Source organism: Anabrus simplex, chromosome 1 (assembly GCF_040414725.1).
Source record: "Anabrus simplex isolate iqAnaSimp1 chromosome 1, ASM4041472v1, whole genome shotgun sequence".
Lineage (NCBI taxonomy): Eukaryota > Metazoa > Arthropoda > Insecta > Orthoptera > Tettigoniidae > Anabrus > Anabrus simplex.
In genome coordinates, this window is record NC_090265.1 from 1,565,010,658 (window position 1) to 1,565,038,119 (window position 27,462).

At 37.5% G+C, this 27,462-nt stretch overlaps 1 protein-coding gene across 2 annotated transcripts in view; it reads left to right on the forward strand.

The window, feature by feature from the left end:
* Positions 1–27,462, forward strand: part of LOC136858527 (tRNA (34-2'-O)-methyltransferase regulator WDR6) — a 274,003-nt gene that overhangs the window by 193,461 nt on the left and 53,080 nt on the right. For both annotated transcript variants that reach the window (XM_068225586.1, XM_068225585.1), the window contains exons 12-13: positions 14,388–14,670; positions 18,434–18,614. In XM_068225586.1, the coding sequence (XP_068081687.1) occupies positions 14,388–14,670; positions 18,434–18,614 (464 nt within the window). The remainder of the gene's footprint in view (positions 1–14,387; positions 14,671–18,433; positions 18,615–27,462) is intronic.

The following is a 27,462-nucleotide window of genomic DNA, read 5'->3' on the forward strand; positions in this document are numbered from 1 at the left end:
ACATTGGCGATACCGACAGTTGGTGAGAAGTACATGTTACAAATTTCATGTCTGGTCCGTATTGAAATGTACATCAGTTTAAAAAATATTACTAAAATTTATCAGGATCAACCTATTCAATACAATTGAGTTCCTAAAGTTAGGATTTACATCTTATTATACTAAAATTTGAAGGGACATGTTTCGCCCGTTATAAGGGCATCATCAGCCTTTTTACACTCATACCTAAAAGATAAAAATCAGGATCCTGATTGTTTTGGTCGAAATATAACCTTAATTGGAAATCTCTGTTCTTCTTCTTCTTCTGTTGAAGAAGTAATAATATCTATATTTTTAAAATAATTAATTATAAACAATTATATTCGAAATATCTTCTCTGGAAATAGGTGAAATTGCCCTAAATAGTCCTAGTAGTTTCATTCACAGAATGCGAAATTATTATGAGTTCTTAATTGATAATTTACAGTTAAAGCTTGTTTTAAAATGTTTGCGAAGAAATGAATAATGTTGGTATGATATTACACTGGTGATTTAAAATATTTTATAAAATAGACGACTAGTCCATATCCACATAATAATAAGAAGGTCTATGGCTAAAGTTGAATCTTGAGTTGCAGTATCATTGTGCGAGTGAAATTCGGTTAAAAGCAACTCGATTTAGATTTTGAAGAAAAGGTTAAAATGGTCCTTTAGTAGTTTAGACATTGAAACTTTCTTATTGAAAACTTGTGATATTAAACTGTAGTATGGCGCTGTGTAGGTGATGAAGTTTTTGGATTCGTGAAGTTTTTGGATTCATTAATCTTGTCGTTTACAAAGTGGGTCCATGGTCTACATACTTCTGTTGAAGAAGTAATAAAAAGTTCACAACTGAATGTTGCCACGTAGGTCTTTGCTAGCTGGAGTATGAAGACCATGGACCCACTTCGTAAATAAGGAGATTAATGGATCCAAAAACTTCATCACCTACACAGCGCCATACTACAGTTTAATATCACAAGTTTTCAATAAGAAAGTTTCATTGTCATTGTAATTAAGCTACTGAAGTTTGAAATGTTAAATTATCATGACACTGGAAATAAAATATTTTTGATATTAAGAACGATTATTTTGATGTGTTTTCTCAAATTAGATGTTCACAGAATAAGATCAGTTTCAATTATGTAGCTTCCAATAGCTACCTACCATAATATCTATATTTTTAAAATAATTAATTATAAACAATTATATTCGAAATATCTTCTCTGGAAATAGGTGAAATTGCCCTAAATAGTCCTAGTAGTTTCATTGTCAGATTGCAATTATAGTTTATCACCTCATAAAATTCAATCGTTTTATTACAAGTTAGCAAGGAATACCATGGATGAAGTTTCTAAATCCACATTAGTCATAGATTGCCATAAAGAAGACACTAAGATCGTATATCCTATTAACATCTTGTTATATTAGCTTTATTCAGTTTAAACCATATAAATAATATGTAATTCTCTTTGAAATTGCCCTATGAGTGATGATCATGGGTTATTGGAATTATTTTTGATGATCAATATCTGTCATTAGCTCGCAAGTTTACTACCAAGTTGCCATTTACCACGTGATACGGATTATTCAATGCTTAAACATCATTACTACCACTCAGTCTATCATTGATCCACATTTGCATTACTTAACTATACATTATTTAATCACATATGAAAATCCTTCCTCAGACGTCTTCACATTCATCATAATTCATCGATTCTTTCCTTTATACAACATTATTCCATCATTTCATAATCCCTTTCTCATATTTCCTTCATATATTTATACTGCACCATATGCCAGTTACTTATTTAATTCCATGTAATGCACAAATCAATTCATTTCTCATATAACCAAAATATCACTTCTTGGATCAACAACTAACTCATATCTCTAGCAATATGCATCTTACATCTCCATATATATTCTTATTTGACCTGTATTGACTTATAATTGGCAATAAATGGTCAATATTTACGAACTTGGTAACCTACAACTTGATATTAACATGTATCACACTTTATTCTCATCAAAACTTCCTAACCTTGGCATGGTTTATTACAAAATTAACTGAAATATCGCTAACCTAACACTTCACTGACATGTTCACTTTCCTACCTTAGGATGTATTTAAATCATACTGAAGACTTTCTATAACCTTCCTTAATACGTCACTATTGGATCACTCGCATAGAAAATACATGTTATTGAAACATATCATGAAGATATAACGGCCTATTCCTTCCGAAAATAATCATTTGACAGCTACCTTCTACAAAGAAAAACATAAAATGATCTGGAAACATATTGAGAAACTTATCTTATTCCGTGTCTGTCTGCTGCCGGGATTGCTGTTCGTTCTGCTACATCCTCTGCTGTACTGGTCCTCCCTTGGTTATCGGCTTAGTCATTTGGGATTACAGGAAATGATCTCGTATCTGCAGGTGATTACATAAAATCAGCTTCATGGTCCGTATCGCACTTAAACAGATTCACAACTAAATATTTTGTATTTTCCACCTTGTCGATACACTAAATTGCTTAAGGCAACTTATTCGTTAAAATTGATACATGTTTCGTATATTATCAACATCTTCAGCCATATAACACTGTTTAGATGAAACATTCATATATTATCAATCTTATGTTAATTTTAAGGACACTTCCTCTAAAACATTGATATTTTGTCAATATATGAATGTTTCATCTAAACAGTGTTATGTGGCTGAAGATGTTGATAGTATACGAAACATGTACCTCTTTTAACCAATAAGTTGCCGTAAGCAATTTAGTATATCAACAAGCTGAAAAATAAAAAAATAGTTGTGAATCTGCAGGTGATGTCGGCTGGTGTCCTTCAGTCACCAATCCCATGCTCGATTTAAAGAACCATACATCATAGAAGAAAAGAAAGATCCACCTGATCAATACTTATTTAAGATTAAGATTAAAGATTAAAGAACCATCACGCCGGTTCCTTGCGCATTCATGAAAAATACATTCAAAGACAATATTAACAACATCTTCCTGTTTGTTGCAAAGCCTTCTTGTATTACTATTTTGGTTTATATTCTCAAATACAACGTCAATGCGTAAGCTCTACACAGATTACCAATATGTCTGTAACGACTTATGATCGTCTAATTCAATGGTAATTTATCTCAAATGCTTGCGTGTTTTAACTGTGTTTCCGAACGAAACCTTTGCTTTTTTTCTATAAGTTTGCAAGGTGAATTCTATTATATTTATCTTCTTCTTCTTCTTCTTCTTCGTATTTGGTCTACATTTTTTTAATATAACACGCACGGAAATATATCCTTGAAATGTCTATGGTTTTCCACCGACAAATTTGTTATTTTAGTTTCAAAATAACTTATTTCTGCTAGAGATTGACTTTTCCGATCTTCACGCCTGTCTTATTCAAAATCAGTTCTCTCTTGTTTCTCTCTGTTGATGCTAACAATTTCTGATGGTACGTTTTAACTTGGTCACGGCCACTATGATTCGAATTGCTTGTATCATTTGACTTGTATTTTTCTGTCGTTTAAAATTCAAACTGTTTAACATTATTCATGGCAAATGATGACTTTTTAATTCTGTGTTTGGGCAATCAGGACAATGGAATGGCACATTATATTAATTTCATAGTGGGATTCCACCGGGTTCATTGTGTTCATATGTACCTGTGTTTTTCTGCATCCACTTCTCCAAAACAATGTATTTCCCCTTTTTTTGCATTTACAAGGCTGTCCAGTTTTGTGGCTTCAAAGAGTCAACCTCTTTTTAACATCACTCATATGTCTTCTAATTTTTATCCCATTTTTTATGTGAGAACATGAGGGTAGCAGGAAGCTACCAGCAAGTGAAGAGTGTAGCAGAAAACAGGATTGCATGGAGAATTGCTGTGTTAAGGCTTGCAAAGATGGCATACAGTTGTCCTCCTTTGAAGAGAAAGGTCATTCCTCTTCATGAATCTACACAGCTACTCTCTGCTTGCTTTAAACTGTGAGATTCATATATTACTTTTCTCTGCACCTCTAGCACCTTTAACTGTATCATTTGGTCCAAAACTGAATAACTGTCTTTTCTTAATCCAGTCACATATTTTAACAGTTCTTTTTCAACTTTTGCATACTGGCCTGATTTTGGTCACTGAAATGATAAGGGTGTCTTCTTGGCACACTGCAACTGTCCTTTTTATTTATGCCGGTAGCATACATGTGATGGCTTTACTCAAAACTCATGTGCAGCATGATTGTTGTTATTTTCTGTTAACTAAACTGTTAATTTCAACTGTGCACTGGAACTTCTGTTTTTTTGCCCATTTTTAACCACTAATCAGTTACATATTATGTAAACATAATTAGCACAGAGACCTGTATATTTTATAGAATAAGTGCACTTCAAGAAAAAGTACATGGCTCTTCATAGTTACTACTAGCATACTTCTGATGTGTGCTCTGTACTTACTTACTTACTTACTTACTTACTTACTTACTTACTTACTTATCCGGCGTTACAGTCCTTGAAGGACCTGGGCCTTGTTGATCACTTGTCTCCTTCAGTCGTCTCTCGAAGCGGCCAGCTTTCTCCAGTTTCGTACTCCTAGTCTTTTCAAGTCCGCCTCTACATCATCCAGCCATCGTAATCTTGGTCGTCGCACTGAGCGGCTTCCCTCGGGCTTGGTGACTTAACACCTTCCTTGGCAGATGTGTGCTCTGTGCTTAGACCAAAATTATCCGGAGCTTGCCGAGCCGAGTGGTCTCGTTACTGCAGTGTTGCTGCTTACAGTTATCAGTCTCTGCATACATGCTGATCACTGGCCATTCAAGCTATTTTTTTACAGAAACAAATGTAACATTTTATTCTACTCACCCCAACTAGACTGTGTGTTAAATAATGCAGTTATCTGTGCATTAAATAACGCAGGTTTTGAAATGTGTCAGCTACACAATATATTTCTAACGTAGTTAACCTTTGTTATATGGCCTCAGAGAAGACCGTGGTGCATTTTTGAGGAAATGGAATGTTTTCAGATGTCATGATGGAATTAAGCATAACATAAAAAGTGATTGTTTCATTGTTGGATGTCAGATGACGATGTGAGCAGAAACTGTAAAGAAAGTGGTGACTATATTGAGTAATTGGCAATCAACCTGATTGTGTGCACATTATGTTACCTACTGTACGTTTAGTCACTAAAAGTTGTGTCCTTTACTGCCAGGCTGAGTGGTTCAGGTGGTTGAGGTGCTGGCCTTCTGACTCCAACTTGGCAGGTTCGATCCTGACTCAGTCTGGTGGTATTTGAAGGGATTCAAATATGTCAGTTTCGTGTAGGTAGATTTACTGGCACATAAAAGAACTCCTGCGGGACAAAATCCCAGCACTTTGGCTTCCCCGAAAACCGTTAGAAGTAGTTAGTGCGATGTGGAAACAATAACTATCATCATCATCATCATATCATCATCATCATCATTTGTCCTTTACTGAAAGATTATGGCCCACGATCCATTTGTTGGTACAGTGACCTCAAGGACGGCTTTGTACTCCAATATTGTGCAATAGTGTCTAGCCCTGGCATATTGCACACTGCTGTGTGCATTTTTGGTTATTCAGTGGACGAATGTTATGTTTAAAAACACCTGTCTAGCTGTCGCCTTAATGTTCCTGTGACTGCATATTTTGCACGAAAAAAAAAACCTGCTAAAAAACATACTGATGACAGACAACTTTTATGTAGTTATGGTGGGGAAAAGTATGTGAATTTTTATTTTCCTCAAAATTTCCATTTCAAAATTAAGGATGGGAAAGTAATGTGGGTAAATATGGTAAATCTTGTAAGATTTTCAGAGATGGTGTGGTATTAAAGGTCTAGGACTGGGGAGGTAGTGGTAGAGGCTTTAATTAAGGTACATTTACCGGGTGTGAAAATGGAAAAACATGGAAGACCATCTTATAGTTTGCCAACTGTGGGGTTCGAACCCTACATCTTCCAGTGCAAGCTTACATCTAATATGGCCCATACCATGAAGCAAACTCACTCAGTAAGGAATGATTTATGAGGAGTAGGGAGTATTTAATTATCAGACCCGTCAGTGCTCTTCCCTACCTTTATTTTTTTAAGATGGATCTCTTCCTTTTTCTCTTCCCATTAGTATCAAGAGAGGATGTTTGCCTAGATGTCTTCTTTAAAACAGTTACCACCACTACCTTATCCAGAGAGAGTAAGGAGGACTAGACAAGTATTCTACAATATATTTGTTCTCAGAATTTTTTTGGTACCGTATATTATTTCATAATTTATGCCATCTAGAGTAAAAGAAATAATAACTGCATGCTGGGATGAGTAGCTCAGGCAGGTAAGCGCTCACCTTCTGAGCCCAGTTTGTCAGGTTTGATCCTGGCTCAGTCCAGTTGTATTTGAATGTGCTCAAATATGTCAGTCTCAATGATGGTAGATTTACCGGCGTGTAAAATAGAGATGAGTAAAGTGACACTACTGACTGTTTTGAAACATTCGATATGGCACAGCTAATTGCTTTGAAGCAGTGTGTTGACGCACGGCACACTTCCGTCTTGGACTGCAAGAAAAGCCAATGTGTCGACACACAGCACACTTCCATCTTGAACTACAAGAGAAGCAGTGTTTCATGATGGCATGGTGAAATATGAGCCGCGCTTCATAGCTAAGTTCAGTTTACTGAGTAAACTGTTCAACGTTCTGATAACGATTTAGAAAAATGAAATGGTGTATGGCTTTTAGTGCCAGGAGTGTCCGAGGACAAGTTTGGTTCGCCAGATGCAAGTCTTTTGATTTGACATCTGTAGGCGACCTGCGCGTCATGAAGAGGATGAAATGATGATGAAGACGACGCATATATCCAGCCCCCGTGCTAGCGAAATTAACCAGTTATGGTTAAAATTCCTGACCCTGCCGGGAATCAAACCCTTGACCCCTGTGACGATGGCCGGCACGCTAACCATTTAGCCATGGAGCCATAGCGATAAAATATGAGCTTCATGAAATATTTAATGTGCAAATGTACAAAATACACACAGCAGAAGTCCGCTATAGCGAGAACGGCATATAGCGAGAACTCCGTTATAACGACAGCTTTTTTCTGTGTTAAAATTATAAAATCCTTTTAATAACAACCACCTACTCAATACAATACATTACTCATTGAATTATAAAATAATCATGAGGTGTCTTATTTTATAATTCAATGAGTAATGTATTGTATTGAGTAGGTGGTTGTTATTAAAAGGATTTTATAATTTTAATATATTGTCCTCAATACGGTTCTATTATGAGATTAATTACATGTAGCTTTTTTCTGTCCCGTGAAAATCCCTATATTAAACTGTGTATTATCCTTTTGTAACAACAAGAACCCTATCCCTGATACATCCGTTATTGCGAGCGATTAAGCGTATGTAATTTTTTCCATTATCAATATTTATGTGCTCCAGCTATTATATTGAATGTGATCAATCATCTTTGGTATAGATTTTTCACTGTGTGCACTAACGAGCTCTCTCGTCGACATTTGAACTCAAAGGCGATATCGGAGTCGATTAGTAATACTCGTCGACTGGTGTTCTCTACACACAATTAGAAATGAAAGAGAATGTGTTTTTACAATAAATGCGTAAATAACATGGCCAATAGCAGTAGTTAACTCGTTAGAAATAAAGGCTGAAGTAAATGATCACTTAATTTTAAAACCATGTACTGAAATTAAGCAAGAATGTGATACACCTCAAGATAAACGCGCAGAGTGAATGACCGATTTTGGAGGTTAGTTTATTTAGTAAAACCTTGTTAGGTGTTTCTGCAGGGGACAAGGAAAGATAATGCGTTAAGCGAGAAGGCGTACTATTGAATACATGAATTAAAAGTATCCAACATAAATGTATAAACAATATGGTTTTTTTTCCGACACGCGTGCGTTATACGTCGTGTATGTACGGGCACAGGGAAAGATATAGGCTATCTACCGTTTCTGAAGATGCGATGAGAGTATTAAAAGACGTGTGAAAAATGAGAGATAATATCAAAAAAACTTTTCCACTGGGGCTTATTAAATAAAAACAATGTATTGAAAGGTGTGTAAAATACCTATTAACAAATATAAAAACATTTGCAGGGGAGCCCCTGTAAAAGTATCAGCGCATCATTGCAAATCATACTCTTCGACCATGAATTATTTGGCTGTTAAACTCAGCCATGTGCGAGAGAAATGACGACCATCATCCTGAATATGATAACACTTCGATCGAGTTGAGTCGAGTCGAAACTCAACGGTGTGAGTTTCAACATACGCAGATTGCCATCCATTTCCTGGATTTGTCATCATTAATAAACAATTTCACGACTTTTTTATTATCTATAACAGGGCTACCACAAGACAAATATGCACTACGCTAGTCAACTTCACGTGATTATCTTCCTAATCCTTACGTAGTCTATCATGCGACAAATATTTGATACCCTTCACTGCATCACTCAACATGGAATACATTTCTAACTTCTGAATGGAATGTGAAATAAAAGCACAAACAGGCTTTCTGGGTTATTCAGCAATATCAATGAAAACTGGAGAGCAAAACTGAACTTGATTGAGGCAAATGGCTTGCCTCCCGTAGTTATAATTTACTTTCTAAAGTTCCAAATTTCAAGGCCATTTCCAGTTTTTGAGTAACTTTCTCCGACCTGCCTCCTGTGGCGGGGGCTCTAATCTGTGTTGGAAATCATTTTCCTTTCACAACGGATGATAAAGAACAATTTCAGGGCTGGGAAAAATGTGATCATAGAGAGTGGTAATAATGAAATTTTGTGATGCGCTAAATGATGTATTTTAAATAGATTTAATAAGATGTGAATCGTGACTTTGATACGACGTACTAAGCCGAGAAATCGCCTTAATGAGGAACGTGCAATAGGAGGTTACATTGTATTTTCTCAGGTCTGGTTAAATTTCAGAAAGGCTATTCCCGAGTAATTTATAGCAAAAATGTTATCATTACTCTACTCATGCTTGAAATGTGTGTTCACGATACATATGGGGTTAAGTTACGTTAGATGACTCTGTTTGAATAAGAAAACTGAAATGTTTGCCACAGAAGCCACCAGAGTGATACTACTCCAGTTCTACAGAACGAATTTGAACATCCGCATTCACATTGTCTCGGAATTAGAATTATAACTTACGAGTAGGCCGCAGTATGGCAATTAGCAAAAACGCAAGTTTTGAACAAATGGATTGCCGTTACATACCGATTGTAATGTGTGTGTGGGTTTTCTCCGACTTTTATGAAAAGATCGGATGTAACGACAATCTGCTGTAGCGAGTAAATTTTTTGCCATTATGAATACTTGTTATAACAGACTTCCACTGTTTGATAAATAGATGATGTACGGTATAATAAGTACCAATATATAGTAATTGACTGTGTTTGCTTCTTCACTAAGCACTTAGAATTATACTAAAAGGGATCAGTTTTACAGTTAAAAGCCCTCTAAATCAGTAACTAATTTGAATAATATAAAACTATTAATGAAATTTAAGAAGAGTTAAAAATAGGTATTCTATGTACAATAACAAACTTTTACCTAATCCAGTTACAAAAGCATAGTAAAATACTAGTCTAAGTAAATGAACTAACTTGAATAATTATAAAATGAGTAACGAAATTCAAGAAGAGTCAGAAATCGGAATTTTACGTACATTAACAAACAACCTGAACTAGTTACGAAAACATAGTAAGATAGTTAATAAACTAAATGAACTAATTTGAATTATTATAAAATGAGAAATTAAATCTAAGAAGAGTCCAAGATTGGTATTATATGTAAAGTTACAACTTGACCTAATCTAGTTTAAAAATCTGCTTCAAACTGAAGTTTAAAAACATAATTGGCATCTGTGACAGTTTATCAGCTTTGCTTTTTCTGATCCTCTAACAGGAGTATTCAAGGAGGTACATTTCTGTTTCATTATAAAGACTGAGCTGTTTATTACTCTACCCCAACAAGTTTTTCAACGCTCCAGAAAGTATAATTGTGTGAACTTTTGACATGCTGCTTGATACTGCAATTTTAGCCAAGGACATTCTAACAATTTGTATGTTTGGACAGACACCTACAATGATATCTTTTTATGACTTGTAAGAGCAATCAGGATCCTGATTTTTCACCATACAGGTTTGAGTTTGAGGATGATGATGCCCTTAATATGGGCGAAACATGTCCCTTAACATTTTGTAATAATATTTAATTTCTAAAAAGATCTCTTTGTATTGAATAGGTGGATATAAAAAATAATAACACTTGTAACATACTTTGTATTTACGTACATTTCAATACGGACCTAACATGAGAATTATAACGTGTAAAAACATAATTGTCGAACAGTTTGCACTTGACAAATGGGAGGGTCTTTATGTTATAGTGTGACCCTGCTTTGAATAGTATGTTTTTTTCTGTGTAAAACTAAGACCTTAAATTGCAGAGTACATTATTCTTTTAGTAACCTGAATTGCAGTTCAGAATATGAAGTGTCTATTAACACTAGAACGGCCAGAGCGGTCATTTTGATCGTTAGCGAATTTCAAGGTATTTCCACACTCGTACTTTTTTATGCACGAGGTTGTGCTGTTGTGACTTTTAATCTTTTAGAGTTATGTACATTCACGCCAAAAATTACATCCGTAGATGATAAGGGAACACCGATATTGTCCCTTATTCTTAGGAAGGCTGTAAGCGGTCATTTTGACTGCTTCACTTCCTTGGTACGGTGAGCTCTATTCTGCTCACTGCTTGCTTCCTGTGATATATTTACAAGTGGCGCTATAGGGGTGTATGATGTAACTAAATAGTATACCTCTAGCAGTGGTCGCGAGTGGACGAGTTAGTGCCTGTCCCTTGTGTAGTATAGTGCGTAATAATGGCTAGGCAGCAAAAAGTTATTCCTGTTCAGTTATTAGCAGAACTTGAAAAGCTAGAAGAAGATGAATCAGGTGACGAAGGTACATTATCAGATATAGACGTAATGAGTGACGATGAGGATTCTATACCTCAACAGTGTGGCAATATGTCGGATAGTGATAGTGATTCGGCTAATGAAAATATTCACACAGTGGACTTCGCACCTACGATAGACGCAGTTACTCCTTCAAGCAGCCGTGATCAATCTTGCAGCAGAGAATGGTCTCTTAGCAGCGGGCCACCTGTTTGAGGAGGAAGGGGACAAGGTGGGAGAGGTCATGAACTGGTAAAGTCTTCTTCATTTGCACCAGGAGATCAGTTATGTGGTAAGGATGGAACAATTATTTGGACTGTTATCGACAGTAGTGGGAACCCCCGTGGAAGGATGGTTGCTCAGAATTTATTGAAAGAGGCAGCAGGGCCTACTTCTCACGCTAAGCATAACGTAGAGACTAATAGCAAGATTAGTGTCTGACGTTTATTCATTGACACATCCATGTTGAAGCATATAAAGATGTGCACAGAGACCGAAGCTCACAGACAGACAATGGACAACAAGTGATCTATTTCTTTTGGAAGAATTAGATGATTTTATTGCTATATTATACGCCCGTGGAGCTTATAAACTTACTAGTCTAGCCGTAGATCACATGTGGTCTTCTTTATCTCCGTAAAACTAGATGTTTGCTGACAGATAAATTTGCTTTGGTGTCTGCTATTTGGAATAGATTTATTGAGAATTGTTACGCTTGCTGTAAACCAGGAGCGAATGTCACAGCTGATGAACAACACTTCCCCAGCAAAGCTCGGTGCAGGTTCGCGCAGTATATGTCCAACAAGCCAGATAAATTTGGCATAAAATTTTGGCTACTGGTGACATTGATTCTAAATATGTGTGCATTGGGTTTCCTTATCTTGGGAAAGACAAAATGCGACCTGCCCATGAGTCACTGCCTGGAAATGTCCTGAAACGTATGGACCCATACCTCATGAAAGGACATAACGTGACCACTGATAACTTCTTTACATTGGCAAAGTTGGCTGAGAGACTGAAAGAGAAGAAAACTAGTATTGTTGGAACAATCAATCGAGTGAGGAAGGAAATCCCAGAGTCAATCAAAGCACTACGTATGAATCTGTACGAGACTGTCATACTCCAGAAGGAAGATCACGCTACTCTCACAGTATATCAAGGAAGAGTGAACAAGAATGTACTTCTGCTAAGTATTCTACACCCAAGGATTCAAGTCAGTGAAGATAACAAGAACCTCCCTAGTACTACTGAATTTTATAACGGAACTAAGTATGGTGCAGATGCAGCTGATCAAATGGCGCGTATATATACCAACAGGCCTGAATGCGAAGGTGGCCTGTGCATGTATTTTATAACGTACTTGATCTAGCAGCAATAAATTCATGGATAGTCTACATGGAAGTTACGGGACAGAGAATCCCTCGACATGATTATATTCTTGAAGTAATACAACAAGAACTAAGATCTGATTTTGTGAAGACAAGATCCCGGTTGATTGAACTCCCTACATTTAGTTGCCATAAGACCTATCTGTTCGGTGCGACATAAAACCACTAGCAAACAAAAAAAAAAAAAAAAAAAAAAAAAAAAAAAAAAAAAGCCTTACACTTCAGCCTGAGCCTCAGACTCGGGTCCACTGTGCCAGTCATAAGCGACGACAGCGTCAAGTGAACTCCAATTATAAACAGAACTACTAAACCTCTGACACGTTCTTCGTGCAACAAAGTAGTCTGCGGAGAATGTTCATGTGAGGTAATAACTTGCATAAATGGCTTGTCAAGTGCCTAAATAGGCTTGTAAACAAATAGAGACTGTTATTTTTATCATAAGTTTTCATAAAGGCATTCAATAGCAAGTCCGTCAAAATATTTCATTGTTACCTATTAGATGGATTGATCTGTATACAATTCAACCCAGTTGTTAACTATGTTGTTTTAAAATTAATAATTGAACATTCGCATGTTTCACAGATCCTGAATGCTAGATATATGTCAGTAAGTGGCAGCAGTCAAAATGACCACCTGCGGCCTTTATAGGTATGAGGAAAGTTTGGCCGTTCTAGTGTTAACGAATGTCAGCTCATCTTCAGGGCAATGTTACGTGGAATGTTTCTATTGAGGCAGAAAGATAAAGCACCATCACTATTTCGAAGCATTGATGTAGCTGACACGTAAGGTACAACTGTTGTTTCTGTTCACGCGACACGACACACGAAACAATCACTGCCTCGAAACAGTGAAGCGTTGATTGTCGATGCACAGCTGATTGTGCCGGCTCATTGTTTTGAAGCATACACACAATAGCCAACTCTAGTGTAAAAGAACTCCTGTGGGACAAAATTCTGACACCTCGGTGTCTCCAAAAACCATAAAAGTGTAGTTAGTGGGACATAAAATAAACCACATTATTAGAAATAACCACATAGACTTAGCTCATTTTCAAAGTTCCATTTGTTCTTATGTAGCATCTGTGTACTACATATCCAGTGAAAGTATCTGAGTTGTGGAACATCTTACCTGATTCTGTAATTAGGAATTAGATATTCTACTGTATTCTGCTGAAGCATATGTTAATATTGATTTTTACACTTAGCCCCTTTGGAAATTCAAGATTTCAGTTATTCTCTCTTTGTTATTCTAATGTACTTTGAGACACATATTCAGTTTTCCAGTGTTCCAATGTTGTGTATTATGTGTTCACTTTATTGCCCAGATGAAACCAATCTTTATTATTCATGAAAATCATCCACAGTTCTCATGCAGATCATCCATGTCCAAAATTAGAGTTCTCAGCCAGATTTGTAAGGTTTCATTCATGAACAGCTGACATTTTGACAGAACAAAACCTGTTGTAAGACCTCTCATAGTGGAATGTTGAGGAGCATCACATTTGTTGCTTGAGCTACTTAGTCTGTTTTCTTGGATTCATTTTCAAGCTCAGTCAGATCTTGCCATTTAGAGCTCGTTTTTCTTCATATATTGAGGCTGTCTCTTGCCACTTCTTAACAACTGTATAATCAAAGTTTCTAATGGCCAAGCTCTTTCCACATAGCATTATTGAAATGTTCATGAACATTTTCTGTGTGGTATTTTTGTTTATTGTATGTGTCTCAAAAAATAAGTAAAAATGATTGCTGTCAATTTTATCATGTCACACCTAAGCAGTTTATATACAAGCTATTGACAGAGACTGCAAAGGTTTCCTCAAGGAGGGATTATTTGTTTGAGAAGGCCTATTATACCCTTCCTGTGAACCAATAGAATCACACAAGGCCAATTGCTAGTAATACTTCTCATCTGGTACGAGTTGTATCATAATATTATTTCGATTTTGCATTCCCAGACAGGTTTTCACATTCGGACAGTGAACTGTGTACGACTGTTGAAGCAGCCTCGCCATTGTAATCCGCTGTTTGTGTCAGCTGGAGAAGATACCACCATTCGCATTACCAGTGCCATTCACAACAGTGATCTACGTGGGTTATCCATTCAAAGGAGTCACATCTGTAGTGTACGAGCATTAGCTATTTGTTCATTAAGTGAGTCCTTGGTACTGATGTTTTCTGCTGGAGGCAGGGCACAAATGAAAGCTTGGCAGCTCCATATCAGTGAATCAGAATCAGAAGGTATGTCATGATTTCATCCATTTTTGAACATTATTTTTATAATGTCAGCTCCTTGGCTGAATGGTTAGCATGGTGGCCTTTGGTTCAATGGGTCACGGGTTTAATTTCCAGCCACAGGCATGCCAACTCTACTCTCCTGATTTAAGTAGGAGACTCCTGATTTTTCATCCTTCCTCCCGATCTACTGAGTGCTGCGACTGATCCCCTGATTTTGAGGGCAGTTTCAGTAATTTTCATATTATTTGAAAATCACGTTCCTTTCCTCGTTCTCATCATCATAATTTTCATTTCCCGTTGTCCAGCTCCTGCAAGGTCGGAGTGTTGATGGCACTTCTCCACCGTTGCCTCTCCTTCCACCAGTCCTCATCAGTAATTGTATTCCAGTCCAGTCTTCTTTTTCCTATACTGTTCTTGACAGAGTTCATCCATGTTGCTCTGGGCCTCCCTCTTGCCCTCTTTCCTTCTGTCTTAGCCTCCAACACTTGTTTTGATATCCTTCCCTCCTCCATCCTCATAAAATGTCCAAACCATCATCATCATCATCATCATCATCATCATCATCATCATCATCATCATCACCACCACCATCATTTAACAATCTCCAGTCACCCGGTGTGGTACAAGAGGACTCTCCATCTTCGTCTATCCAGGTACATTTCCTCCTTCTCAACTTGGTGCCATTCCACTCCTCTTTCTTTCAGGTCCTGCTTCACTCGACTGATCCACTGTTTCTTTCATCTGCCTCTAGGTCTTTTGCCTTCTAGTTCCTTTTGTAGCCATTTTCTTGCTATTCTTATTTGACCCAACCTTCTTACATGGCCATACCATTTGAGTATTGATGTTCTTACATTTTTGCTTAGCGACTGCTTTATTTGTGTATTATGATGGATTTTTTAATTCTGGATCTCATCTCTTCTTGTTTTCTGTAGCATTGACCTCAGATACTTCATTTTTGCAGCTTGAAGTCTGCTACTATCTTTACCGTTGACCATACAGGTTTCAAGGACATATGTAGTTATTGGCACGAAATATACCTGATAAAGGGTTCTCTTTGCACTTAAAGGTACTGTATTTGGTTATCCCATAGAAGAGACCTAACTTAGTGATAAAATTGTGCTTTTTTTGGATTCTGTTAGCGATTTCAGTAGAGGACTTTGCGTCACTAGTTACAATACTACCAAGATACTGAAAATGGTTAACATTTTCTAGTTTCTCGCTGTCCAGTTGGATATTAAGCTGTAGGGCTTGCCTGCTGACTGGCATCACTACTGTTTTTGTATGGCTGATTTTTAGGCCAAACTGTTAAAACTGCTGGTTCCAAGTGAATTTCTTTTGAACTTCATCTCCTGTTCCTCCCCAAATCACTACATCATCTGCAAAGATTAATGCATTGAAGTCCTCATTAGATTCATTCTTCAGTCTCTTCATTACTTCATCCATCACCATAATGAAGAGGAGAGGTGACAAAGTGCTGCCCTGTTGCACTCCATTATTTATAGTAAACCAACTAGAATAACCTTCTCCGATCTGGATACAGCTCTGGCAGTGATTGTACAAAAATTTTATCATGTTGGTAAGATATACTGGCACGTTTCTTTTTTCCAGACTTTCCTATATTTTGTCTCATGCCAAGCTGTCATATACCTTTTCTTTATTCAGGGAGACAAAGATGATATCTATTCCCTTCTCCCAGTGTTTTTCCTTTATCATCTTAACAGTGAAGATAAGGTCTGTTGTTGTTTTGTTGCTTCTAAACCTGTACTGTTCCTCAAGTTGTGGTTCAGTAATGGCTCTTAATCGTTGTATAGGCTACATCTTGTTTTGACCTTTTTTACTGCATACTTTCTCAGAGTCGCAGCGAGTAGCCTGTGATCCCTATCCAAACTTTCTCCTGGGAAAACCTTCACATCGGTGATATGTGCTCCGTCTTCTTTATCAGATATAAAATGATCATGGTGAACTTTTAAGGAATACGCGTCATCATAATATCCACTCATTAATTGAGACAACGCTGAAAGACCATGGTTTCCAGCTATTTGAAGAGGTTCATGTCTTAGTGGACAATGAAAGCCACCGAAAGATCGACATCATTGCCTTCAAAAATAAGAAGAGAGGTTACATCATCGACCCTACTGTTCGCTTTGAAAGCCATAGCGTTGTTTCTGTAGGACTATTAAAGTAATTGTGTGTTTAACGAGTGATGTATACAGTAGAACAGCGTGTATTCATTGTGTTCTGCTATGCAAAGCATTCTTCTTGTACAGAGTACTGCTTTTGATTCATTCGCAAATTTCCTGGCATCCTCCCTCCCCATAGGAGTACGGTACGTAAATTAGTAGTAGTGATAACCATTGCTTCACAGCAATAGTTTAGTTTAACATCTGTCATATTGGTAGCGTGTTCAATGTGTTTGCTTTAAAATAGCATTCGAAGCGGAAGCTGACCGAACCATCAGAATCAGTCTAAGAGGTTCACATAACATGTGTATGTAACATATGACATTGACACAAGCCTGGAATGAAACATCTTGGCGATGAGGAACATACGAATTTAAGAAGCCTTTCTCGCGGACAGTCGAGATTTTCTTCTGATGATGCAGAGCGCAGTTCTCTGCGAAACGTAAAGAATTTCACCTTATTTTCTTGACACGGCATAAGCCCAAAAGCCTATACAGTATCATGTCTATAAGTACGGGCCGTGAAAGCATTAATGGCAACATTAAAAACCTCTGTGGGGAGGATACTTTTAAGAAGGCTTCAAAATTCAGCAAATTAGGGAGAAAGAAGTCAATTCTTCTTTGTGCTTTCTACTGAGATGCAGGGACCATAACATCATTCCCAATTGTGTTAAGCTGAAACACACGTTAAATACACCGAAGAGCAGGAGAATATATCAACGCACAAAACTCTCTCGCAGGAATTGTGATTGACTTACGATCGCAATACTGCTATACAGGCTACAGGCTGAACGAAAATTCAACCAGGTGTCATTCAGACAGAAATCAAAGTTCCTCCATCTAGCTCAGAAACAGGCGGTCTCTCACACGAACCTGGATGCTAGTAAAACCGTCATCAATCTTTCCAAGAAATCCTTGGACGAGAACCAAACGGCAGTTCTAGCTAGGGGTGTTAATTTCTCTGTTGCTCCCTCTAAAATTCCCACTGAGGAGTTAATTACTTCCGTTGCGGCAGCCATCCACAAACTATCTACGGATGAAATATCCAAGAACATAATGCAGCCCTTTTTATTTTGCTAGGCATTTTTAAGATGGCCATTGATAATGAATGTATTGATGTGTATGCTTGGGATTGTAAAAAATTTCCATTGGTTATGGGAGAATTCTATATAGAATTTTAATTGTCAGTCACTTTTTCAGTAACATAACTTATTACTGAGAGAATAGAAATAGGATGCCAATTTGAAATTACCTTCTCATGCTCACCCTCAAAATAATAATAGTACTGTTCTTGCTGTCTTAAAAACTGCAGGCTTGGAACCTTTCTCATAGACCATTACTACTTCCTTCCCAATAGTTGGACCTGCTGCTGATACACATACATTTTACTGACATCACATCTGTCTGACACATCTCTCTCTCTGCCTGTCTGTCGCGCGCGCGCGCACACACATGGCTTATTTACATGATCTTTTAGAATCATAAAATGAAACATCCTCCACCACCATCACTTGTTAGCTGTTATTCTCAATATGCTTCTTTTTACAACTTGTATTATATAATTTCCCTATTCCATATTTCCATCAGAAGTTATCTGCCAAGAAGTTACAACTCACATGTTGAATCCTTCACATTATGGAGAGCGTAAACCATGGCGTTTGATGGAACCGCTGATGGACTCACAGACCCGATACATGAGTTTACATGCTGTCCAAACTTCTCTAGATACAGTGATAGTGATTGCTGGATGTTCTGATGGAGTTCTTAGGTATGTGAACCTGTACTAGATTCAGTATTTGTTTCTTTTTTAAAGGCATTAATGCTTAAATATATTTTGTATATACTTTGTATACTAAGGAAATAAATATTCTCAGAAGTAACTCACAACTGTTCAAATAATACTGAAATATAATCATTATTGCTCTATTGTTGGAAGGGTATTCTAAAAAGATAAAGAAATGTATTAAATGATATTGATGTATTAATTTTAAATGAAGTTAACAGTTAATCAGCCAATCATTACTATTGCTGATACAGCTAAAATAATATTACCGAGTGAGTTGGGCGCGCAGTTAGGGTCGCACAGCTGTGAGCTTGCATTCGGGAGATAGTGGATTCAAATCCCACCATTGGCAATGCTGAAGATGGTTTTCCACGGTTTCCAGTTTTATACTAGACAAATGTTGGAACTGTACCTTACTTAAGGCCATGGCTGCTACCTTCCCAATCCTAACCCTTTTCAATCCCTCTGTTGCCAAAAAACTTTGATGTATTAGTGCGACGATAAACAAGTAAAAAAATAAGGAAATATTTAAAGGAGTAAAATAGAATTAGTCCCTCAGTATCCCAATTTAAATTTCTGTAGTTTTAAATACTTGTAAATATTTTCATTTTGAAAATTTTTTATTACACAGTGTTGTATGGAATGCTCGAGTTGTATCAATATCTATGTTGTGTTATCTTTGATTACTGTTTATGATGTTGATCTAAAGAATTGCTCTGAAGAAGCTCTTAAAGAGGGCAAAACATACATGCTACATAGTATTGACTGGCTGATTAACTTTATTTAAGAAATGGTATTCTTTGTTTGACAGCAGATAGTTCACTGTGTGCCATTATTAGGGTCTGGAAGTTCATGCATTCGCGTTATTTGAACATATTATGCTGCATATAACTGCATGTTTTTGTGATTTTTATAAATGCATCATATTTCAATATTTTAGTGCCTAAATGGCCTATTTTAACAAGTTTTCTGGTTTTTAAATTTCTTGATTTTGATACTTGTACCATATTTCAATATTTTAGTGCCTATATGGCATATTTTATTCCTTTTTCATCAGGATCATATTGTTAGCAACGTTGCACATGATGAAGCAACTTGTCATGTGGAGAGGTGTAATGCTGATGTGATGTCATGCAGTGGATCCCCTGTCGCATCATCCTCCATGCTTTGGCTAGCCACTGGCAGTAGAGCTGTAATTTGTAACGATGATGTGAAATGGTTGCGTACCAGACAAATTATATTAAGTTACACGTAGGGTTTAAAGTGTGTGTGAAAAGTCCTCTAAGTGCCAAAAGTAAGACCAACTTCAAGAGGTAGGTTTTTTTTTTTTTGCGTCGCACCGACACAGATAGGTCTTATGGCGACTATGGGACAGGGAAGGGCTAGGAGTGGGAAGGAAGCGGCCATGGCCTTAATTAAGGTACAGCCCCAGCATCCTTAAGCGACTGCAGCTATCGAGCTTGGTAAGAGGTTGGTTAAGTAATTTATAGATAAGAGGGTACTGTTCTGTGGAGCATGTGAAAAATACATATGGAATGAGAAAAATGTTTAAGTAGTTAAGCACATAAACACAGCATAACATTAGGAGAATTTAACCCACAAACTCGCAAAATAAAGAGGCTGTTCAAAAGCAACTAGTAGGGTGTTCAGGAAGTAGTGTTATAGAATTTTCCTATGATTTGTGCCAAGCATTTTTAGCTGCTGATATTCCCTTGTGGAAAATTAATGATCCCACATTACAGTGTTTTCTTGCCAAATACACTCAACAACATGTGCCTGAAGAAAGTACGTTGCATAAGACTTATGTAGGACATAGTTACAATAACATAATGTCAGATTTACAGAATGCATTAGCGAATTAATTTGTGTGGTTGTCTGTTGATGAAACCACTGATTCTGAGGGCCATTTTATTGCTAATATAATTGTCGGTGCCTTAAATAAGGAACAAAAGACGATACCTTATCTTTTTAATATGTATGAATTGCAAGCCAATTACAATGTAACAGTGTCCTAGTGTGTGAAATTATTATGGCCATCTGGTATCAAATACGACTGGCTACGTTTGTTACAGATGCAAGTACTTACATGGTAACTTACATGGTAATTCATATAACTTGCTTAGCATATGCTCTTCATTGCATTGCTGAGACAATATGCAATTATTTGCCACTGGTAGATTGATTTGCGGCCTCTACAAAGTAAATGTTTCTTAAATCTCCTTCGAGAGTCCAGTTGTTTAGATCAACAGCCCCTAATATCCCATTTCCTCTGGCGCCAGTGTTAACTCGTAAGAGAACGAGACTGGATGCAGCCTTGTATTATGCTCAGCACATAGAATGTTGTTAATTCATTGGACTCGAATGATGCTGCATCAGTAAAAACAGTTCAAAATATTCTGTCACACAAGAGTTGGAAGAGAATCTTGTTTTCATACCTGCCCATTTTTCTCTCTCATCTGGAACTATAATGTCACTGGAAGCTGTAGGTTTTCCCTTAAATGCAGTAAGCAATCTAACTTTTGTTCTTGGTAGTGTAGGACAAAAAGTGAAAGTAAATTATGTAATTTCAAAAAAATCCTGGTTATATACAGATCTGCGATATTCAAGACATTCTCGAAGGAAAACGGCCTGTTATGCCGTGGAGCAGTTAACATCATTTAAATATGCCCCAATAACCTCAGATGTTGAGAGAAGTTTTTCATGTTACAAAGGTGTTTTGCAAGACAACAGACCAAGTTTTTTCATTGAAAATTTGTGCAGAGTGATGGTTGTAAACTGCAATTCATCAGTCAACATTGGTAACAGGACCACTTCTTCTTTAACCTCAAGGGAATAATGTAAGTTTATTAATTTAATACTAACTCATCTTTTCTACTGCCAATGGACATTAATTCTTTCAGCTTAATGGTGCATATTTACGGGCTTATTTTCAGATTTTTAAGAGCATACAGTATATGCATGCATATTTTCCAGATTTTTAGGGTATGAACTTCAGGGTCCTACTCATTATATTATCATGAAGTCGTTCTGACCCGTTACATAGTCAAACACAACAACAACTATGATAACGGCAGTAAAAAAGGGGGGAACACAAACTAGCAGTTACAACAAATGAGCTAGGTCATAAAGAAAAACAGGAAGTGCAATCAGACACCCCCAAACACCACCAAAATAAGCAAGAAAGAAACTTACCTGAACTGATGGAAAAGTGTCTCTTTCAAACCCGTGGAAAAATTATAAAGGTACCTGGTCTCAAAATGCCAACCATTTAAAAGAACAACAACATATCTTTTCTTGAAAGAAAAATAAATAGGATTTATAAATAATATAAATTGACATGGTAACAGGGAAAAACGTCCACCCACCAACGAAAAAGAAAATAGGAGAGAATAAAGTAGGAATGGAAAGGGACAAACAAGGAAAGGATAGATCCGACCATAAGAAGAGAACCCAGAATAATAACAAGACTTAAAAAAAATGTTCACAGTTACAAAATCAGAGTATACCAGCAGGAAATCTTCTAAATTAAGTTCGAAAGTAATATGCAAGTCATAACACTTCAGTTACCACTCGAATTGACACTAAGTAACGTTGTCATGCAGGCAGAAATCACCTTATAGTTCAAATGAAGCAGTTTCAAGACATTCAGAAGCACAAATGGCGAAGCACTGAATAAATACGAGTGTGTGTAGAAGTCGCGGAGTTGCAAATATACCACATGCACAGTTAAAAACAAAGTCGACACTAGGTTCGACAATAGAGATTTTAAATATTGAAAGGACGAGTGAAATCTCGGCCTGGAAATGCTATGCTCCCTGTGAAAAATTCAAAGGAAAGTAGCTCCCGATGCAAGTAGAAGTATTTACAGAAAAGTAATTAAGCGTTTGTCATACCTCATCATGATACAGGTGGTACTGCCCGAAAATAGAGACTCGTGGGCACATGTCCCTAAGGACGGAGACGATGTTAGATGTTCCTCCCTTGACACAGGCCAAAGTCCATCTCAAAATATTCCGAGTATAGCCTCTCTTTTCTTTTGGCCTCAAATGCGTAAGTCTATTCGCAACCTTGTTCAAACTTGTGAACTGTGTGGAGTGTGGAGTAGAGGGGAAATAATGAGAAATATGTCTGGAAGATTCCAGAGGTTACTGGAGCATGCGCGACAAACCAGGCGATGTCACATGACGTCAGCCGGCGAGAAGGAAGTCAGTTTGTCATAGATCGTAGAGATGGATAGAGCAGAGTTCATGCAAAGTATGATGTGCCGAAATTCACTGAAGTATGTAAGTCCAGTTGCAGAAAAAGTACGGTTTATATCAAGATGAGGGTAAGTCCATATTAATAGTAGAAAAAAAAGGTTATGTGCATGCCGATTTTCATAACAATAGGTGCCGGTGACGTGAGGAGTCCGTTACACTATCCGCCGGGCACCAGAAAAAAATCCAAAGGATTTTTGTTGTTGTTGTAGTTGAAGTAGTTGGTGTCATCGAAGAATGAAGACTGCTGGTAAGAGACGAAAAACAGAAGATACAGTTGAGTGGCGACGGCGAGACGGCCCCAGGAACAGCGATGGAGGGCCCTTCCAAGAGCTGGAGCAGGGGTCGAGAGCAGCCGCAACGGTGAAGCAAGGAGCAAGAATAGTGAAAGACAAAACAAAAGGCGCCAAAAAATATCCAAACACGATAAACATGCCTAAGTATCCAATTAGGAAATACAAAAAGGAAGGGGAGGAAGGGGAAAAAGAAAAAAGGCTAACGCGTTAGCAAAGGGAAAAGGTAAGGAAAGAAGGGTAGTTACAAATTGAGACAAATATATATAAATATCAAAAACGACAATGGAAAATAAGAGTAATTATAAAATAGAAGAAGGAAATGGTTGGGAAGATATATTTACACTCCCATTACAAACTGTGCCAACTGGGCTGGGAGGGAGACTTGCGAGACCTGTGTGGAGGGGGAGAATGAAAAGAAAAAGATTCCCTAAAGGAAGAGAAAAAAAAAAGGGAGATGAGGTAGACAAACGAAGGGAAAAGAAAAAAACAAAGAAAAATAAATAACATCGAGAGCATTAGACATTTCCAGACCAATTGCAGAAGAGAAGAAAAAATAGAAAGAAAAGGAGATAATAACAAGAAAAAGAAAACACAGGGCAAAAGAAATCAAGAAGTAAAAGTTTAAGGATGAAATCGCTTGAGCTGATTCAGATGAAGTTTCTTAGTGTCAAATCAGTAGTAGATTGCAAAAATACAGTGACAGGGGTAGGGAAAGACAAAATACGATATGGTCCAAGCCATCGAAGGGCAAGTTTGGCAGAGGTAACATTAATTGCCGAGCTGTGCGGATGATTAGCAACGAGGACTAAATCGCCAATTTTAAAGTTGGATGGCTTATGACGAGTATTATAAGCTTTTTTGTGCACCTGTTGAGCTTTTAGCAATTGATCAAAGGCATCTTTCCAGAGTGATGAAGAGGATAGCTGATCAGAAGATTCAAAGAGAGTGTGCAGATCCCAATTTTTTTTTTTTTTTTTTTTGCTAGGGGCTTTACGTCGCACCGACTCAGATAGGTCTTATGGCGACGAACATCCCAATTTAGGGAAAGAGGAGTTTGAAGATCATGACCAAGAAAAAGCTTAGCCGGAGTTTGAGCAGTAAAACTATTGATACTGGAATTAAAGGCTAACGCCAAAGAGGAAAGATGAGAAGCCCAGTCTTTCTGGAAAGAACTATGAAATATAGATAAAGCAACTTTGAGATTACGGTGATAACTTTCCACGGTGTTGGACTGAGGGTGGTAGGGAGAAGTCAAAATACGTTTGATACCCAGTTGAAAGCACATATTAAAAAAAATACTTGAAGTAAAAATAGAAGCATTATCAGAAACAATATTAGCAGGCAAACCGGTAATAGGAAAGATTTGTTCAGTGAGTAAATTGATGATGGTCTTAGTAGAAATTTTCCGTAAGGGTCGAAGGACTGAAATTTTTAAAAGGCATCCAACAAGGTAAAAATATACAAGTTGCCACGAGAAGAACGAACTATGGGTCCAACTAGATCAATGAAAAAGTTTTGGGCAGGATGAGTGGGTGGAAGGGCAGAATGAAGACCAGCAGACTTTATGTTTAAAGGTTTAGATTTTTGACACAGTTCACAAGTTTGAACAAAGTTGCGAATAGACTTACGTATTTGAGTCCAAAAGAAAAGAGAGGCTATACGGTTGTATGTTTTAGTGATGCCTAGACACCCACCCACAGGGGAGGAATGATAATACTGCAGGATCATGGGTTGAAGAGCCTGTGGAAGCACCACTTTAGGAGAAGCTTTCTTGGTGGGTTTGTAGATCAAGAGATCTTTAAAAATGGTAAAGGGACCCTGATAAGAGGGATCAGAGATAGATTGAGTTGGATGCAGAACTGGTCGGTGAGGTGATGCGACTGACAAGATTGAAATGAAAGAGGAAAGTCTGTTAACGAAAAAACAGCATTAATGGAGGAAGATGAAGGCATCATAGAGATATCCGGGGGTAAATCGTCACTTGTACTTGACTGGGGAGCGGAAGTTTCAAATAAGCGACTAAGAGCGTCAGCTACAGAATTCTCAGTGCTAGAAATGAACTTAAGGGAAAACTTGAATCTGGACAATCGCATGAGCCATCGGCCAGTTCTACCCATCTTAGGTGCATTGTGTAACAACCATGAGAGAGCCTGATTATCTGTCTTTACAAGGAATCCTTTATGCTCCAAATATTCAGCAAAGTGTTCAATGGTATTTAATAAGGCCAGGGCTTCACGCTCAAAGATAGAATATTTCCTCTCAGTAGGCGAAAGAAGTCAACTGAAATAGGCGATAGGTAGAGGAACTTCATTAACAACCTGAGTTAGAACACCAGCAACAGCAAGATTAGAAGCATCAGTATGTATATCAAAAGGTAGGGAGAAATCAGGAAATTGAAGAATGGGAGCATGCATGAAAAGAGATTTAAGCTGAAGAAAGGCATCCTGTTGAGATTGAGTCCAAGTGAAAGGAACATTTTTACGTTTCAGATAATTGAGAGGCTCAGCAATGTGAGAAAAGTTAGGAATAAACTGGTGGTAGAAAGAAACCATGCCTAAAAAGGTGCACGTTTGCTTGAGATTTTTGGGAGGTGGAATGTTAGAAATAGCAGAAGTATGTTCGGGATCGACAGCTACTCCCTGAGATGACACAATGTGACCTAAGAACTTCATAGAAGTTTGAGCTAGGGAAATTTTAGAGGGGTTAACTGTCAGACCAATAGAACGTAATCTGGAAAGAACTTGGTGTAGATGAGACATGTGAGACTCAAAATCTGGGTTAAATATTAAAAGATCATCGATATAAGGATAGAGAAATTTATACTTAAAATCTGAAAATAGAGAATCGACTTAATCTCTGCATAATTTGTGAGCCCAAGTTCAATCCAAAAGGAACTTTTGTAAACTGAAAAAGGCCATTAGGGGTGATAAATGCAATAAGCCTGCTGCTACGAGAGTCTAAGGGGATTTGGTAGTAAGCAGAATCAAGATCCAAGAGAGAAAAATATTTAGCTTTAGAAAAAAAGTGAAAGGCATTTTGCATTTTAGGAATAGGGTAAGAATCATACAGAATTTTGGAGTTCAATTTTCTATAATCAATGACCAGGCGCGAAGAACCATCAGGCTTGTCGACTAAAAATGCCGGAGATGCGTAATTGGAAGAAGATGGGACAATGGTACCATCCTGAAGCATTTTGTGAATAATGTCATCCATTTTGGCCATCCGCGGAGGGCTAAGATGGTAAGGAGGTGAACGCACAGGCGTTTCATCAAGTAAATCAATGTGAGCCTGATAATTAACAACAGAGCCTAGAGTATCTGTGATAACATTGGCAAATTCAGATTTCAAGGCCTCAGTTGCATCTAGTTGGGGAGCAGTGGCATAAATATGCTGATGACTGAAGACGTGGTTTATAGGGAAATCGAGGGGGTCTACCAAAGGAATTTGAACGTGTGGATTGAAAAAAAAGTAGACAGAGGCCATAGCAGTATTATAAATAAGGCCAGTATGAGCAAAAAAATCATACCCCAGTATAACAGGAAGTGAGCAATTATTAACCACTTGAAATTCAAATGGCCAAGAAAATTTGGAAATTTTAACATTAAGTTTTAGTTGACCCATGATTTCAAGAGAGTGTTGAGATACGGAAAGACATCTGAGGGTAGAAGGGCGTAATTGAAAATGCGGATGCGTTTGTAAAAGTTGTTGAAAAAAGGAGAAACTGATTAGGGAAATTGCAGAACCTGAATCTAATAAGGCTAAGGAGGGAGTGTTATGTAACTGTACAAGAGTATATGACTGTGATTTAGTAGCAGAAGAGAATGTTGACGAAACATAAGGCAGATTTTGCCCAAGAGGTCGTGAGCTGCCTACTGACGACGGGAATTGAAGTTTCCCAAAGTAGAATTGGTACAATTTTGTGCGAAGTGCCCCATAGCCTGACACCGATAACAGCGAAGACGAGAGATATCACTCTGAGAAGGTGGACGAGTGGTAGAAGGCGTGCGAGTTGTTGAAGTGTTAAACTGGGGAGGTGGAATGGAAGAATAATAAGAAAAATTACTATGGGTATTTAGAATATCTAGTTGAGCATTGTTGTAAAGCTGAGGAATAGTAGTGGGTGGCGTAAAGGGATTGATGATTTGACGTAAAGCTGGAGAGGCATAAAATCGAATAAGAGAAATAATTTCCTGGGGATGTTAAGCAATAGCTAACACATCAGAATAGCCGATAATAGAGTCAAGATAATCATAAGCCGATTCATCTGGACGTTGATGGCGT